We start from the raw sequence: 17768 nt of genomic DNA on the forward strand, positions 1-17768 counted from the left end.
GCACGGGGGCGCTGCCGTGACAAGTGGCGGCCACGGGCGGGGCCTGGCCGCAGGCCAGGTCCGCCACGTGGACACGAGGTGGCTTTAGGCACGATCGTAGCACTACAGTACAGTACAAATTTAAATTTTGAATGCTACACTACAGTACAGAAAAAATAAAAAATACACTCCCGACCCGCTTCGCGTTCTCTACCGATCCCCGCGCACACCGTCTACGCAAGTGAGTAAGTTAATAACTGTCCTCAATGCTCTGGCCAGCTTGCTGCCCGCGGCATTTGAGCGCACGCGAACGCTTACTGACTATACACGGTGTGTGTCTTTTCTGCGAAGTGTCTACTCAAGAAGAACGCCCAGAATTGCGAGCCGCGCGACGCGGCGCTACCCCGATCCGCCTGAACTTTTCCGAGTCCCCCACAGCGTCGACACGTGTCAACGTAACTCATCCAGCCCCGCCCTGTGCGCCCGCCCCACGTGTCCACGTCCCTTCGATTGCCCCCGCGCCCGCCCCACGTGTACCGCGCGCCCCTCTGCCACGTGTACCACGTCTTCCGCCGGCCCCTGCGCCGGCACCCGCACCACGTGTATCGCGCGCAACGGTCCCACGTTTTACACGTTTACCTCCGCCTGTCATTCCTACGTTTCGTGGGCTACGTGTGCCACGTGCGATCGAGCGGCCGCGTGCGCGCACGTTGCCAGCTGTCACTGCTGTGTTGCGCAGTGTCCCCGTATACACGTGTGACACCTGCAACTTTCATTGCTCGCGCGCGGTACTGTAGGATGGGCATGCGCATACTGAGGGGCATGTGGCTCAAGTGAATCAAGCGGGCCGAACATTCCGGTGCGAGGTGTGTGCGTGCACGGTTGCCACTGCACACGACTTCAGGCGACATCTGGCGGGCAAGAAGCACAAGCGTAAGCTCCGATCTATCACGGGATAGTACAAGAAAATAAAGGCCCTATTGTTACTACTTTGCTAATTGCTCTCGCGGACGACCTTGCTGGCTGACGTTGCGTTTTGACCTTTGAGGACTGCTTGCTACGACTCATGGCGATCTACAACGGACCTCTCGCACTTGCGTCAACCCTAGCTGCACTTACAAGGATTTCACTAGCGTGCCGAGCAGAACGGAAAAGGCGGGACCAGTGGATGAAGACGTGGCAGAAGCAAGAAGGCAGCAAAGAAACGCGCGTGCAAGGCAAGAAGAGCGCAAGAGACTGAAGCTGATGCTCAAGCACGTCGTGAGGCAGGTCGAGACCGTGCGAGAATCCGGAGGGCTCAACAAACCGAATCTGAGACTGCAGCGCGTCCCCCAACCAACCGGGAACGTACTGCAGCACGACGAGCAGCAGAGACTCCTGAGCAGCGCCAAGAGCGTCTCCAACGAGGCAGGGAGAGAGCAAGGGCGCGCAGAGCGGGAGAAACAACCCCCCTCCGAGAATCACGGCGCGAAGCGCATTGCATTGCGACACGGGGCGCTAGAGCGGAACAAACAACCCCCCTCCGAGATGCACGGTGCGAAGGGAGCGCATTGCGTCACGAAGCGCTAGAGCAGAGGAATGTACTCCCATTCGTGAAGCGCGGCCAGACCTTGACCGTCTCTCCACCCAACGATCAAGGGATGCACAGGACACACCGATTCGGAATGCGCGGCAAGGGTCCGACCGCCACGCTCGAAGTGCTTCCCGACAGCTCTTATCTCCACTTCCCGACTCCTCGCCTTCGTACCGCGATCTCGGCATGATCTGTACTGAGTGTTCGCACTGCAAAGCTTTGCATTTCGTCCAAGAACGCCTCTTGAGCAGTTCTGCGGCAAGGCCGATGTTTTCCACATGCTGCAAGAAGGGAAAGCTGTCATTGCCCCTTCTTCCCGACCCTCCAGCTCTTCTGCGCTCTCTTCTCATCGATGATACTCAAAGGTCCCGCCGCTTCCGTAAGAACATTCGAGCATACAATGCAGCGCTGTCTATGGCATCTGTGGTCGCCAAATGGGTGAACAGAGGGCCCGGCCCTTCCAATTTTAACCCAACAATGACGATGCAGGGCGAGATGTACCATTACATGGGTCCCATGATGCCATCCGAGGGGCGGGTGCCTTCCTACGCTTCCGTTTACATTCACGACACTGACTACGCCACCCAGACGAGTACAAGGCTTGGAAACTCTACACGACTGGAAGAGGCATTGATAATGCAACTGACGCACATGCTGCACGAATGCAACCCCTACGTGCAGACTGTTCTCAGTATGCGAGAATGGGCTCAATCCCCTCAACCCAACACTCCAGCCCCGTACCAGATGTTCATCCATGCCGACCGCAGGCCAAGTCATGAGCACGTGCGCCGGTACAATGGTCCCGAAGCTTCTGAAGTGGCAGCATTGATCCCTGGAAATGAAGACGGAGAGATTGGGCGAAGAGATATCGTCGTGCGCAGGCGAGGGACTCTGAACAGTAACGGGAACGAAGTGCTGGATCCGATTTCAGTCAGTCATCGTGCATACGATCCGTTGAGTTACGTGCTTTTGTTCCCGAACGGTAGAGATGGATGGTATCCAGAGCTTCGATTCTTCAGTGATGACGACGGCAGACGTACCAAGATTACTCCGATGATGTACTACGGATGGCATTTGTTCGAAAGAGCAGGCGAGTTCAGCACAATCTTGCACGCAGCGCGACTCTTTCAGCAATATTTGGTTGACCAGTTCTGCAAAGTGGAGGCAGAAAGGCTTTCGTATCTCCGCCACAACCAGACACAGCTTCGAGCCGCCGACTACACCTCACTGCGCGACAGCCCAGGAGACTCCGGTCGTGCTGAAGATGAAGCCGATGCCGTGCGTGCGGGACGACTGTTCATTCTCCCTTCTACGCACATCGGATGTGACCGCCACATGAGGCAGCATATGCACGGCATCATTGCTATATCTAACCAAATTGGCCACCCGGACATCTTCCTCACCATGACATGCAATCCTAGCTGGCCGGAGATCACAAGAGCACTGCTGCCCAATCAAACTTCTCAGGACAGACTGGATCTGTGCGCACGTGTGTTTCGTCTGAAAATGAAAGATCTCATGTCCTTGGTCATCAACGAAGAAGTATTCGGAACCGTTGTTGCCCATGTACGAGTCATCGAGTTTCAGAAACGCGGTCTTCCCCACGCTCACGTTGTATTTTTCCTAGATGAAGTCTCCAAGAATGATATGCGTACTCCCGAAAACGTCGACCGCATTATCTCTGCCGAGATCCCGTCTGCCCAAGATCCAGAACTCCAAGAGGTCGTGCTTAAGCATATGATTCACAATCCATGTGGAGAACGCAATCCAACAGCCGTGTGCATGGGCGAGCAGTACTGCAGGAAACGGTTTCCAAAACCGATCAAACACGAAACCAGCCAGTCCGAAAGTGAGTACTACATCACGTACCGCAGAAGGTCCCCCTGAGCAGGTGGCGTCTCCATCGAGCGTCCCTCCCGTATTGGCCGACGACAGCAATCCGTCGTGGTCGACAACTCCTGGTTCGTGCCCCACAGTCCTCTACTTCTAAGATCGTTCGCTTTGCATTTGAATGTGGAACTCTGCGTGTCACGCGTTGGCGGAATCAGGTACCTCTTCAAGTATGTGTGCAAGGGACAAGACCGAGTGACCATGGAAATCACTGCCAAAAACGAGTGCTACGACGAGATCTCGAACTTCCAAGATGCCAGATACGTGTCTGCATCGGAGGCCGCATGGAGGTTATTCTCCTTTGATATGTTGTGGATCGCAATCCTCCAGTGGTCAGACTTTCAGTGCATCTGCCCAACCACCATATGGTTTACTTTGAGGAAGGAAGAGAGCAGGAGGCGGCGCTTCGACCGGCATCAGGTACGAAGCTGACCGAGTGGTTCAAATCCAACGAAAATTACCCAAGCGCGAGGCATATTCGGTACCACAAGTTTCCAAAGTACTTTACGTGGAAGAAAAGCAGCAAGTCATGGAGTCCAAGAGCATCCCTGCGAAGACGGAACGCCAGCAGCGAAGAGGAAGCCTATGATTTCAGTGGCACGGGCGCCAACGTAGTCGGTCGAATCTATACTGTCAGTCCGAGGGAGGGTGAGCCCTACTTTCTTCGCCTCCTCATCACACAGGTGCCGGGGGCAACATCCTTCGAGAACTTGCGAAACATCGACGGCGAGCAGTGCACCAGCTTCCGACAAGCGTGCTTACGACTTGGTTTGCTGGCCAACGATGCCGAGTGGAAGCACGTCATCTGAGATTCATTCCGGTCAAGCTTCGTTCCCCTTTCTCATCTGTTCGCTACGATTCTCGCACATTGCCAACCTTCGGATCCTCTCTCGCTGTAGAACGACCACCTGCACATGTTTCTCACCGATATTCGCAATCGCGCACGCGGACAACCCATTCGAAGACAGCAGTTTCGCGATGATCACCACGCCACAGCTTACGTGCTTGGAGAGGTACAGGAGGCCCTGCAGACGGTGCGTTCCAACTGGACGCTCGCACACTTCGGACTCCCACTCCCCGATGACAGCCTGCCCGCTTCGGAACAGACAAACGAGATCCAGACACCCGAAGCACAAGCGCAGTAGTGCGAAGAGCGACTACAGACATCGTTGCCGCTGTTAAACACAAATCAGCGCCATGCCTTTGACGAAATAGTAGGCTCCATGCTTCCAGGCGTATCCGTCTCGGCATTGCTTCAAGGATCCTCCAGCGCCGTTGCCGGACCTTCTATGCCAACACAAAGTAGTCGTCTCTTCTTCCTCGATGCTCCTAGCGGAACAGGCAAAACGTTCGTGCTCAGCGCCATTCAAGACTTCCTTCGTTCGCGCCCCAAGCAAGTCATCGCCGTCGCCACATCTGCTGTTGCTGCAGTGTTGCTCGACGGTGGACGCACCGCTCATTCCGTGTTCAAGATTCCCATTCCTGTATCTGCTGAAAGCACTTACAACTTCTCCACAAACTCCGATACCGGTCGTACATTGCAACAAGTCGATCTTATCATATGGGACGAGATCGTCATGTGCTATCGAAACTGCATTGAGACTGTCGATCGCTCCCTTCGCGACTTGATGCAAGCCGACCGGCCCTTCGGAGGAAAGTTCCTCGTGCTCGCTGGAGACTTTAGACAAATCCTTCCCGTCGTTCCGGGCGGGTCCAGAGGTCAAATCGTGAGCGCGTGCGTCAAATCTTCCCCGCTGTATCGAGAGTGCCGATTCCTGTGCCTTACCGAGAACATGCGCCTCACTGCTCTCCAAGGGGACCCCGCAGCAGATGTGGAGGCTCTCAACTTCCCACAGTTCCTCCTCAGCGTCGGGGAAGGCAGACTTCAATGCGATCAGCGCCCGGAATGGATCTCACTACCACAGTCCGTAGCGTTCGAGCACACCATCCGCAATTTATGCCTCAAGGTCTTCCACGGCATTCGAGACAATCACGCCGACCCTACATGGCTCACAAAGCGCGTTATACTCACCACAAAGAACAGACCGCTCGAGCAGGTCAACGAAGTCATCGGCAACATGATGCCGGGACCGTATCGAACATATTTAAGCGCAGACAAGGTCGAGAGCGAAGACACCAACGCGCTGATCTATCCCACGGAAATGCTCAACACCTTGACGGCCGGGTCTGATCTACCAGACCACAAGCTCAAGCTCAAGAAAGGTTTCATCGTCATGCTTCTGCGCAATCTCCATCCCACTTCCGGTCACGTCAACGGCGCTCGATATGTCATCGAGAAAATGACCAACAACCTATTCTTTCTACGCGTTACCTCGGGGTCACATGAAGGCAACAGACTCTGCCTTCCACGAATGCCCTGCAGACCAGGTGACGACAATTTCCCATTCCTGGCTTTACTCGAACGTAGTTCCCCATTCGCACGTGCTTCGCCCTTACAACGAACAAAGCCCAAGGCCAGTCCTTCGGTGGCCGCATTGGTCTCGACCTACGAGATCATTGCTTCTCGCACGGTCAAATCTACGTCGCATTATCGAGGACTACTCACTCTAGCAACGTCACTATCCTCACTCGAGAGTCCGATGCAACAACGCGAAACGTAGTGTACCCCGAGGTCCTTCAGTAGTCATCAAAAAAGTAAACGCCATTCTCTTTACATCTCGCCTTTGCCACCCTTCCGAATTATTGCTCCTCCACGCGGACTTGGCTCGGCGCGCGAAGCGCGCACGGAGCTCACTTGTCCACAACTACTAAAATCCGTGTCTGTTTGTCTGTCTGTTTGCCAGTCTGTGTGTGCCTGCCTTGCCATTGGCGCTGCGGTGAAAAGTAGCGTGACAAGTGGCGGCGGACACGTGCGGGGCGGCCTGGCCGCAGACCAGGGCGCCACGGGGACACGTGGCTGCCACAGGCACTAAAAATCCGTGTCTGTCTGTCTGTTTGCCAGTCTGTGTGACAAATGGCGGCCACGGGCAGGGCCTGGCCGCAGGTCAGGCCGCGCCACGGGGACACGTGTGTCCTGGCGGCCACGGGCGGGGCCTGGCCGCAGGCCGGGCCGCCACGGGGACACGTGGCGATGACAAGTGGCGACAAGTGTAAAAATTAGAATTAAAATGACTGTGCGGACTGCGGAGCGCGGCTGCGCTACAGTACACTACAAATTTTAGCCCGGATTCGTTTAAACCGCGCCACGCGGATCTACATAGTGGGAAGAACTGGGGCGGGCACTGCGAGCACGTGACGGCGGTGTAGTAGATGGACGCGTACGACGGGGGGCGGACGCGTGAGACACGGGGCTGCCCGAATTGCCGGAGGCTCACGGCGTCGTGGGCGGGGCGGTGGTGCGCGGGCGGCTGTCCGGGGGGGGCCGGAATTCTTCAAGGCGGAGTTGCGCAGCGCGTGAAGCTTCGACGTTGGGGAGCGGATGTCGATGCACGGCGACGGGGAAGTGCAGGGCAGGGCGGCGACGGGCGGCGACAGGGACGGTGGGCTGCAAGATGATGGTGGGCGGAGAGCAGTTTTGGGTGTGCGGCGACGACGTGGAGGAGGTGTGGGCCGGGGCGGCGATGGGGACGGTGTGGGAGGGTGAGCGTGGGGCGTCCGTGGCGAATAGAGGGGGGGGGCGCCTGGGCGGGGCGGCGTGGAGCACCACACGCGCGCGTGCGCGGGGGGGAGCGGAGCTCCGCTAGCTCCGACCCGGTCCGCTCCGCGGACCGGGTCGGAGCTGGACGGCGTGGAGTACTACAAGGGGCTTCAACCGGTGCGCGTGCCGGGGGGCTGAAGAGGTAGGACGGCGAGCGGGCTGCGAAAGCTGTCGGGCGCCCGTGCGGGGGGCGGGGAGGCGTGACGGCGAGCGGGCTGCAAAACCTGTCGGACGCGCGTGCCGGGGGGCGGGGGAGGCGCGACGGCGAGCGGGCGTCAACCGGGTTGCACAGAGACGGTGGCGGACGTGGTGTGCCGGGTAGCAGCGGAGGCGGGCGTTGACGCCGTGGTGGGCGTGTGCGGAGGGTGGGACGGGCGTGCGCGCGCGATCGCGGACGAGGTGTGCATGCAGCTCCACGCAAAGCGGTTCCACGCGACGGCGGGGACGCTGCTGGAGCGGCGGGAGGGCGACGCGCGCGTGGTGGCGAGCTGCGTGGGGCTGCTGCGCAACATAAGCAGGCAGGACGCGGTGAAGAGCGCGGTGCGCGGCGAGATGTGGCGGGTGACACGCGTGGTGGGCGGCGGTGGCAGGGCGGACGGACGCGGGCGTGGCGTAGACGTTCTGCGGGCTTGTGGGCGGGGTGTGCCTGCGGCTCGGGGACGTGGCAGACGGGTGAGCTCGGGACAGGGCGGTGGAGGTGGTGGTGCGAGCGGCGGCGCGGAGGGCGGCGGCGCAGGCCGCGCGCATCACGCAGGGGCGAGGAACGCGGAAGGTGGTTGCTGCGAGCGGAGCAGGTGTCGCAGCCGGCGGTGTAGGAGGGAGCGCGCGGGCGGGTGGATGCCGGGATCCGCCGCCGGATAGCAGTGTTAGGCGGAAGCGAGCGGAGTGTTAGGCGGATGTGAGCGCCGCCGCGGAGGGCGGCGGTGCGGACCGCGCGCGGGGCGCAGGGGCGACGAACGCGTGGCAGGACGAGGGGGCAAGGGGCTACGAAGACCGGAGAGAGGACGGGAGAGTTAGCGCAGAGGGCGGGGCAGCATCGGGACGGGGAACGGCGGCGCGTGCGGAACGAGGAGCGGAGGAGGAAGGGACTTGGCTCGGCGCGCGAAGCGCGCACGGAGCCCACTTGTCTCTGTGACTAATTGTCACCCGTGTGTCCTCCCTCGCGCAGGCTCGGTCCTCCGTTGACAAACGGCCTCACGAAGTGGCAACACAACGACAGTAAAGTCTCTATTGTTGGCGACTTGCGTCAAAGAGCAGTTGTCGATGTGATTGGTGATGGCCGAAAGCGATGATGAGATTGGAGTTTATTTTTACCTTATTCCAGACCCAAAGTACTGTAAATTAGTTGATTTGTCGGCAGTGAACTACAGTACCCTTCTCATTGGCTTGATGTGGGACACATAAGAAGTTATGATAAAATATGTGAATGCAGTGCGTATTTGAGGAAAAACATCTTTAATTTGGACCGGAGAATTGGTGTCCAAACTGTGCCTGGGTCAAAGTGGGACGACGAGAAATCTCATGTCTTTCACGCTTCATCTGTAATGGGAGAGACCCAACAAAGCCGACGCTGCCGTGTGCTTGCGGGTCCTAAACAACTCGCCTTCCTCAACCTCCGCTGTTTTCGGGCTCTTGGCCATTGCGAGATCGGCAAGTCGTCGCCAACTATGTCTTCGAGAGGCGACACCGCAGACTGCGCTTTCAGACGTTTTTGAGAGTCCCTATTTTCTTTGTTTGCAGTATCATTCTCTACATTATACTCCTGAATGTGATAAACGTCGGGTACGGGCGCCTTTGGGGGATTCCGCCCCTCCAAACGAGCACGAGTGGACTGCAAATTGCCAACCGTCGCTGCGTTTCTTGTTGCGAGGAATTTTCTATTAGATTTCTTAGGTGTGGGGTTCTTTTACAGGCATACATCTTTTCTTAGAATGTTGCGCAACACATAATCATTATTGAGAGCGACGGAAACCTCTGCTAAAGCATGAGGAGCAGAAAACTGACCGTTTGTCAGAGCATGACTATTTTTCATCAAACGAATAGATTTAATTCGTTGCGAAATAATTTAGCAAAATCATATGGCGAAACTATGCGGCGCGGCATTATAATTTTGGTGTCCTAATTTGAGCCGTGCCACACACTACGCCAATGAAAGGGTACAACGCAAGCCATTTTTTATTGTTGTACTGTTGCGATTATCTCAACCGCCTGGCACCGAGCAACCTGTTGAATTCAACAGGTTATTGCTCCGCCTCTGCCCCCCTCTTGTCTATCTCCGAGGGTTGGCTATTAAATACTACTTCCCCGAGGGGGCTCGGCTGTCTCTGACCCCCCCTTGCCTACTCCCTTCGTCGTCTCTCTCCCTCTCTTGCCCCATAAAAATGACTAATCCCTCGCTGCCTTTCCTTTCGCTTCCCTTACCGACAGCCCCGCGCTCGCCTCGCCCCGACTCCTGCCATCCGTTGCCGTCTTCGTTTCCCTTCGGGAACTGGATCCCCCGCGCTTTCGGTTCCCTACAGGAGCGCGCGTGCCCTTCAGTTCCGGTTCATGGACCCGTTATCCACGTCTCCACGTGTTTCTAAGTCATTCCTCAACATCCGTCCCTTTTCCTTCGCCTCTGCTCATTCCCCGGGATTGCTCCGCGATTCTCTTTCCCTGCGATCAAACATCTGCACAATTACGTTTGGTATGTCTTCCTCTTTTGTCCAGCTTGGGGACTTCCTGCCGGCGATACGAACCTTGAACAGCCTTTGCCTCTTCCCAGTTCGAGGCTCCACAAATTCTTTCCAATCCTTCATGCGCTCTAGTAGTCTCAATCCATCCGGAAACACGCCATTCCTCGCACAGCAGGTCTGAGTCGCGCCGGCAGCAATCTTCTGCATCCGGTTCGGGTGGACGCGAGCGACCTTCTTCCCCAACTCTGACTTCAGGAGGAAGCTCACGGGAGACAGGACTTCGTCAACGCGGTACAGTCCGAGCCAGGGTCGGATGATTTTGTTACCTTCTTTGCTGGCGAGTTCTGGAGACCACACCAGAACCCGGTCTCCGACAACAAATCCCAGGTCCCTCACGTCTTTGTCATATCCCTGCGCAGCGGCTTCCCTTGAATTCATTCGGCGTGACAGCAATCTGTCGTGTAGTGCTTCGAGATGATTTCCCAGGTCATACGGCTCTCCTCGAACGCGGCTGGCTTCCTCAGGACCCCAAGACATAAACGCAGGGATGCCAAACATTGCCTCATATGGAGTCAAAGCAGTAGCCTCGCACACGCCTGTATTGTACCGGAAGCATGCTAGGGCAACGTGCGCATCCCAATCCTCGCTCCCGGCGCTCATGAAGCAGGCAAAGTCCTGCATCAAAGTCCTATTCCACCTCTCCACACAGCCGTTTGCTTGTGGGTGGGGTCTTCACACGTCTCACACCGAGTTGCTCCGCCATCTTCTTGACTACAGTCCCGATGAAATTCGGCCCCCGATCTGACAAAAGACTCTCCATAGGACCGAAAATTGACACCCATTCGTCAAGTATCCGCTTGGCGACGGTGTCAGCACGTTCATCCGGTATAGGAATCGCGCGAGCGAAGCGCGTGAAAGTATCAACGATCACTAAAAATTTTGCACTCCCGGCTGCAGTTCTCGGTGTGACGGACTGGACGTCGACTGCGACTTGCTGGAACCTCCTTTGCGGATGATAAACTACCATCTTAGCGTGCTTTGCGGGCTGGGTAGCCTTTGTGGCGGTGCATGCTACGCAGCATCGCAATCGCTTTTCCACATTCTGCTTCCAACCAGGCCACCAAAAGGAACGGCAAAGTCGATCCGTGGTCCGCCTCACCCTGTAGTGCCCGCTGAGCTTTGATCCATGCAGCGCGTCCAGCACTGCATCCACCAGCACCTCCGGTACCACAATGAGCTCCCGTGTTGCCCTAGTACGGCGCAGAAACCCCTTTTCATCCACAAAATATCCAGCGCCTCTCTTCTTGTGTGCGAACTCTTCGATGTCCCCGAATTCATGACGCTGTGCTGCACGAAATTCTCTCGCGGTAGGGCCACCGCCGAAGCGTGACAAGTCTACTAGTTCGCAGATAGCCTCGGTTCTTCTCCCTTCGGGTGGCCGTTCCTCGATGATTTTGTAACAGCGCGCGCAAAGAGGCTTCTCGACGGAGTCCCTACTTAGGGTGTCGGGCACAACAAGCTCCCCGCCTGGGGCATATTGGACTGTGAAGGTGAAATCTTGAATGTCCACCATCCACCTCGCCAATCTTCCCCGTGGATCCTTGAGGCTCATGAGCCACTTCAGCGAACAATGATCCGTTACCACGACCACGTCCGTCTCCCCATGTAGGTAGAAGCGCCATTTGCGTAGACTGTGAACAACCGCAAGACACTCCTTCTCGGTTACTGTAAACTTCCTTTCGGCGTCAGTGAGCTTTCTACTCGTAAAAGCCACAGGATGCCACCGTTCGTCTTTTCCCATCTGCAGCAGAACACCGCCGAGGCCGTACGCACTGGCGTCGGTCATCAGCTTCTTGCTTGCGCCTCGTCTTGGTGCTGTGAGAAACTCCGTGTCACTCAAGACCTCCTTCAGGTCTGTCCATGCCCTTCTCTGGCGTTCCCCCCAACGGCGGTCCCAGTCCAGAATGACCAATCTCTGGCCTCTCTTCTTTTTTTTGTTGAAACCGGTCCCGACCAGCACCTCGTGTAGAGGTTTTGCAATCTTCGAGAAATAGTCGATAAAGTCAGAGAAGAAGTTCATCAATCCAAGGAACCTCATGAGCCCCTCCCCTCCGCCCGGCTCGACGAGCTGCCTAATCGCCGCCAAATGCGTGTCCGACGGCCGAATGCCGCTGTTGTCGATCTTGTGACCCAATATCTCGGCCTCACGAACGCCAAATTGGCATTTTGATAGCTTTAATCTTGCTCCCGCGTCGTAGAAAGTCTTCAGTGCCGAATCCACGGACTGGAGATGTTTTCCACAGTGTCAGTGCCCAGACTGACATCATCCATAAACGCCCAGATGTCAAGACTCTTCCTGCCCCCCAGGATGAGGTTAACGATTCGCTGGAACACAGCAGGCGAGTTCTTCATGCCTTGCGAGAGGCGGATGTATCGAAGCAATCCGACAACTGTTCGGATAGCTGTCAAATCGTGAGAGCTCTCTTCGAGCTCGATCTGGAAAAATCCGTCCTTAAGATCGAAGGTAGAAAAAATGCTCTTCGTTGCCATCCAGTCAAGGGTGGCGCGTACATCCTCCATGGGGTACGAATCAGTGACTGTTAACGCATTAAGCTCTCTAAAGTCTGAAGTTACACGCAGAGTGCCGTCCTTCTTTTTCACAAAAACATTACAGGCGGCCCAAGGCGATGAAGCCGGCTCCACGACTCCTCTCTTGAGTAGTTTCTGCATCTCTGCTCGCTCCACCTCTTCTTCCCGAGGAGAACGTCTCCTTATGGGGCAGCAAACGGGAATGGCACCCTCTACAAGTTGAATTCTATGCTACACGCCCTTGATTCGGCCAAGTCCCTTAAACACCGCGCGGTGCTTCCACAGTACCTCACGTAGCCTTTCTCGGACGGCTTTCTTCGGGTGGAACTGGGACAATTCCATGTCCAAAATTGTAGTGTCGACGTCTGCGTCGGATATTGCTGCCATCAGTTCCGGGCCGGTTTTGTTCGTCCGCGTCTTCGTCACCCTTCCGCGAATGGGCCTTCCCTCAACCCATATCTCAGCTCGTAGAGATGACAGATTTAAGACCAAACCATAGCGACGCCAAAACCGACTACCAATCAGAACCTTGCTGGGGAGGTTCTCAGCTACCCTTACGGGTTCGACGAACGTAGTGCCCCAGAGCTTGAATTTGAGCTCTCCGTTGCCGCAGACGGAGATATGGTGCCCGTCTGCTGCCGTCGCCGTCTCCTCGGTCGGCAACCATGTGCCTCCGACTCCCTCATACCAAGGTCGATCAACCCATCATATGGCGAAACTATGCGGCGCGGCATTATAATTTTGGTGTCCCAATTTGAGCCGTGTCACACAGTACGCCAATGAGAAGGGTACAACGCAAGCCATTTTTTATTGTTGTACTGTATTGTTGCCTACTGATTGCAGCATTAAGCCATTTATTTTTATATTGGTGGCCATGAAGGCAGCTGTTACAGCACAGAGTACCCCCCGCGTTCTGACAAATCCGCCACCATCAAGAGGCGAGCAACAAACAGCCCTTACACCCTGGTTGCTTCCTTCCACTCTGGAGTTCTACGAGCGTTCATTCACGAGGCTGTAATACACCCTGGGTGCTTCCTTCCACGCTCGAGTTCTACGAGCGTTCATTCACGAAACAGCAAGCGCAAGTACTTCGTCTCATCCTACTCATCCACACAAACGTCCCCACTCATTCCGCTTTCGTTGACAACGCCGTAGACACGTTGACCGTTGACAAAGACAAGAGTGCCACGCGCTGAACGCGGCCATCAACCTTCGCATCCCTGTTTTTCGACCGACCGGCGCCGTTTTCACGCAAAACACACTCCGCACCTCATCAACTTCTCTTTTCTCTCTGTCTTGTCCTAGGCGTCTGGCTATTTAATTAGAAATGCAGGGAAGCTACCGGCAAGAGTCTATCGATGTGTTCATAAGCCATGCTGGCCCGGACAAGCTATACATCGCACGTCCTCTTTCCATTAAATTGGAAGCTCATGGTTTAAATTGCTTCCTCGACAAGACCGCAATGCAGCCCGGGGACTGCGGACCGGATGCAATGACAAAGGCCATGGAATCTGCGAAGGTCGGTGTTTTCATTCTTTCTCCCGAGTTTGCCGCTCGAAAATGGACTATGAGGGAGCTGCGCTGCTTCCTACGCCGACGGAGAGAAGCTATAAGCGATGGGATGCTGCCGCCGACACTGATTCCGGTGTTTTACAGACTAAGTATTCGGGAATGTAGAGAGTTGGAGCCCAGTCGGTATCGGGATAATCAAGGAAAGAATATTTTTGAAGCTGAGAAGTTTTATAGTGAGAAACGACAGCGCGAGGCGAGCACGGAAATGGTGAAGAGAGAGCTACAAGAGCTAGCAGATATCACTGGGATAGAAAATGACGAAGAGGCAACGAACCTGCCGGAAGATAGTTTCGGCCATCTTGCAAGGAGAGAGCTTGTGGAACGAGTATTTCTGGCTGTGAAAAAGAAATGTGAGGATAACTCGAGCGATGTAGTGACAGAAGGCGTTCATGGCCCACTCGAGGAAGAGGCGAAGAGGAGCGACGCCAGTGGCGATGCTCGTCATCAAATGCGTACTACATCCGCGGAGGACCCGAAGAAGGATGGCTTCAAGGCTTCGTTTCAAGTGCCAAAGAACCCGGACCATGTCATACTGAAGTTTGGACGCAGTGAAGATGCTGGCAACAGTACGGAACGTATGACGGCTCCGGAAGAACGATTGAGGCGGAGTGTTTTGCGTCCGGGAGACCGTCAAAATGTTGGTGCTGTTGGAGCGCGCCGTGGAGGGGTTGTGGGGACGAAGGGGATGGGAGGCATCGGAAAGTCTTGCGCCCTACGCGGTCTGGCCTCGGATGAAGAGGTTCGCAGCCGGTTTTGCGACGGTATATACTGGCTGGTGCTCGGTCAAGACGCGACAGAACGAGGAGTAATAGAACATCTGGCCCGCATCACGAGAGAAAGCGGAGGGGAAACGCAAGCGAAGGCGGTGCGTGAAGAAAGCGTGTTATACTCTGCGGTTTCGAGGGTCACAGAGTGGTTCAAAGGGAAGACAATTTTGTTACTTATCGACGATGTCTGGAGAGAAGGCATGGTCGGGGGAGAAGGCATAGCCGGGAGTAAAGTCATGTCAAGACTGAGAGAAATTGCGGATGTGGAGAACAGCAGCCGTACAGCGTTCACAGCGCGAGAGTGGGGCGTGGTGGAGGGAAGCGAAGAAATCCAATTTTCGACAAAGGAAGATGCTTCCTCTCTGGAAATCTTGCTGAAGTCTGCTGACATACAACGTGAAGAGGTTGAGGGCCTGGGGGATCAAACGGAGAGGATACTGAGATTTTGCGGTGGGCTTCCGCTTGCGCTGTCCGTGGTTGGCAGAGCGATTGCGAGACATCGTGAGATTGCGAAAGAACTTTGTCTGAAAAATGTGCTTGATGAGTACTTGGAGTGTCTGGAAGATACATCGTCAATACTATTGGACGAAAGAGCGGATGGGACGTACCTATACGAGAACCTGTCAATGGCGTTTGAAGTTTCGCTGTGCATGATGGATCGAAAGAAGAGCAGAGGAGATGGGCAGTTGATGTCCTACGCCGAGATGTACGAGTCGCTGGTGGTCATTCGGCGGCAAGGATGGTTGCCGTTGAGTGTGCTCTGTTTGTTATGGAGACGGAAAGGAAAAGCTCAGGCATTGAAAGTGCTGCACGAATTCGTGGAGGCCAGTCTAGTGGAACGAAAGGATGGAGTGTCAAGTGGTCGCAAGATCGCCGGAGTCAGGTTGCACGATTTGCAGCTCGATTACGTGCAACAGAGATGTGGGAATGGGGGAGAGAAGAGGTGGCATGAAAAGCTTGTGCAAGAATGGCAATGGAACGAGAGTGAGAACAGGCAAGAAGCGCCGCCGTGGGTTTGCGGGAGAGGGTGGAAGAAGGATATGGTGGAGGACGAGTATTTCCGACACAACTTGTGCCGCCATCTCAAGGGGGCGCAGCTGGGCGAGGATTTGTGGGATGTTTTGAGTGATGCCAGGTGGGTGGCAGAGAAGTTAACTCGGGCAGAGGGGCTAAATCTTCAAGAGGATTTCAAGATTTTGACGGACGTAGCCGGGGAAGACGGAGAACGGTGCGAAGCGGGAGGCAGGCTGTGGTCGTTGCAGAAGATTGCTAGACAGGCGAGGCTGAGTGCGTCCTTTGTTCGTCGAAGTTCGAGAGAGGTATTGTTTCAGCTGTACGATGGTCTGTTGAGATTTAGGAACGAGTCGGAAGTAATGGGACAGTTCTTACGCAGGATAGAGGAAGTTGCAGAGAAGCCGTGGTTGAAGTCGCTTACACCTGGCTTGAACGTATCAGGCGCGGTGCAAGACATATTTCCGTACCAGGGGAGGGTGGTGGGAATGTCGGGATGCGCAGCTAAGAACGAAGTGATCGCTTGGGGGGGTAAGGAGCATCTGTTTCGTCGGACATTCCGGGACGGGGAAATGGAAGAAAACGTGTTGTTTGAAGTGGCATGCGGTGTGAGCAGGTTTTGGTCGGAGAACGGAAAGTACGTAGCGGTAGAACAGGCAGATGGAACAAGCGTGCAGGTGCAGGTGTGGGATATGCATACAGGAGCTACAGCAAAGCGAGTCGGACAGGAAGTGGATGTAGGGCACCTGGATGTAAGGAGATACAGTCGCCCTTTTGACTTGACGGGGGATGGAAAGCGAGTAGCGTTTGGGAGAGAAGATGGTGTGGTTGTGTTGTGGGATGTTGAGAGAGGTGTGAAGATCAAGGAGGCAGCGAATATGCGGGGTCATGTTGTCAAGAAAGTATCGCTTTCACCGGGCGGGAAACGGTTGGCGTGCACGGGAAAATGCGGCTCAAACGGGTCAATTTTGATACTGTGTGCAGAGACAGGGGAGATGGTTCGGGTGATTGGCGTGCCGAGTATTCGACTAGCCGACTACGATTGGGCCTACGGGCCGATTTCGTGGTCGAACAATGGAAAGCGGGTCGCGTGCGTGTTCCAGATGGGACTATCTGAAGCAAGATTGTGGATCTTTGACGGGGAGACTGGTAGGAGTATCGCGGAAAGCGCGCCTTTGAAATACGTTGACTGTCTTGCATGGTCGGAGGACGGGACGCTGTTGTGCTGTGGCGAGTACTGTGGCGACGATCAGGGTGTGGTGTCGGTATGGGACGGACGCTCGGGGAAGAGAATATCGAAATTTGATGATTTTTTGGCAACGGCAATATCTCTGTCCGGGGATGGGAGATGGTTGGCTGCTTCCAGTGGCCACGGGAAGGTTTCTGTGAGGGACACAGAGACCGGGGCAGAAGTACGGCGGCATATCGCGACACGCGGGTCGCGTGTTGGCGTCTTGGGCTGGCTAGAAGATGGAAAGCGGCTGTTTTCTGCGGATAGGAATTCCAATATTGTCATTTGGAGGTGGGATAATCTGGAGAGGGTGCAGGAGGAGGAAGAGGAAGTCGACAAGGTCAACAAGGAAGGGCAAGAATTCACGGCTGTTGCGTGGTCAAGCGATGACATATGTGCTACTGTGGTTGGAGACGGAGACGTAGTGATGTACGATGTGAAGACGGGGAAGAAGATGTGGGGGGATGCTGAGACACACGCAAGCCCTGTGCATTGTCTGGAGATGTCTAGAGATAGCAAGCGGGTGTTTACGGCAGCAGAAGATGGAACGTTTGCGATGTGGGACAGCAAGACGGGCGACAAGTTGTGGGAATGCGGGGAGGCCTGGGCCAAGGATGGTTACGGTGGTTACGCAAAAGCATGTTGGTCCAAAGCATGTTGGTCCAAAGCATGTTGGTCCAATGATGGGACGAGGGTGTTCGTGTCGTTTGGAAGGGGGATGGGGTTGTGGGACGGGAAGACTGGGAACAAGTTATGGGAGAGAATCACAGACACCTACATGTGGATCGGGTGCATGGCGTGGGCTGGAAACGACACGAAGATC

The 17768-nt window shown here is 55.6% G+C and overlaps 2 protein-coding genes across 2 annotated transcripts; both read left to right on the forward strand.

Moving 5' to 3' along the window:
- The first annotated feature begins 1738 nt into the window (after nucleotides 1–1738).
- Nucleotides 1739–6063, forward strand: CHC_T00000627001 (hypothetical protein). Its single transcript, XM_005710255.1, has 8 exons — nucleotides 1739–2289; nucleotides 2434–2834; nucleotides 2994–3401; nucleotides 3444–3708; nucleotides 3831–3976; nucleotides 4025–4232; nucleotides 4411–4586; nucleotides 4658–6063. The coding sequence occupies exons 1-8, from the start codon at nucleotides 1739–1741 to the stop codon at nucleotides 6061–6063; spliced, it is 3561 nt and encodes a 1186-aa protein (XP_005710312.1).
- A 7628-nt stretch (nucleotides 6064–13691) lies between these two features.
- CHC_T00008786001 (WD40-repeat containing protein) lies at nucleotides 13692–17765 on the forward strand (the record flags this gene model as incomplete). The annotated part of the gene is made up of 1 exon (XM_005710256.1): nucleotides 13692–17765. A coding segment is annotated over exon 1 (4074 nt), but the record flags the coding sequence as incomplete, so codon positions are not given.
- Between the last annotated feature and the right edge of the window lie 3 nt (nucleotides 17766–17768).

The sequence above is a fragment of the Chondrus crispus genome, genomic scaffold, assembly GCF_000350225.1.
Source record: "Chondrus crispus Stackhouse genomic scaffold, scaffold_545, whole genome shotgun sequence".
In the NCBI taxonomy this organism is placed as follows: domain Eukaryota; phylum Rhodophyta; class Florideophyceae; order Gigartinales; family Gigartinaceae; genus Chondrus; species Chondrus crispus.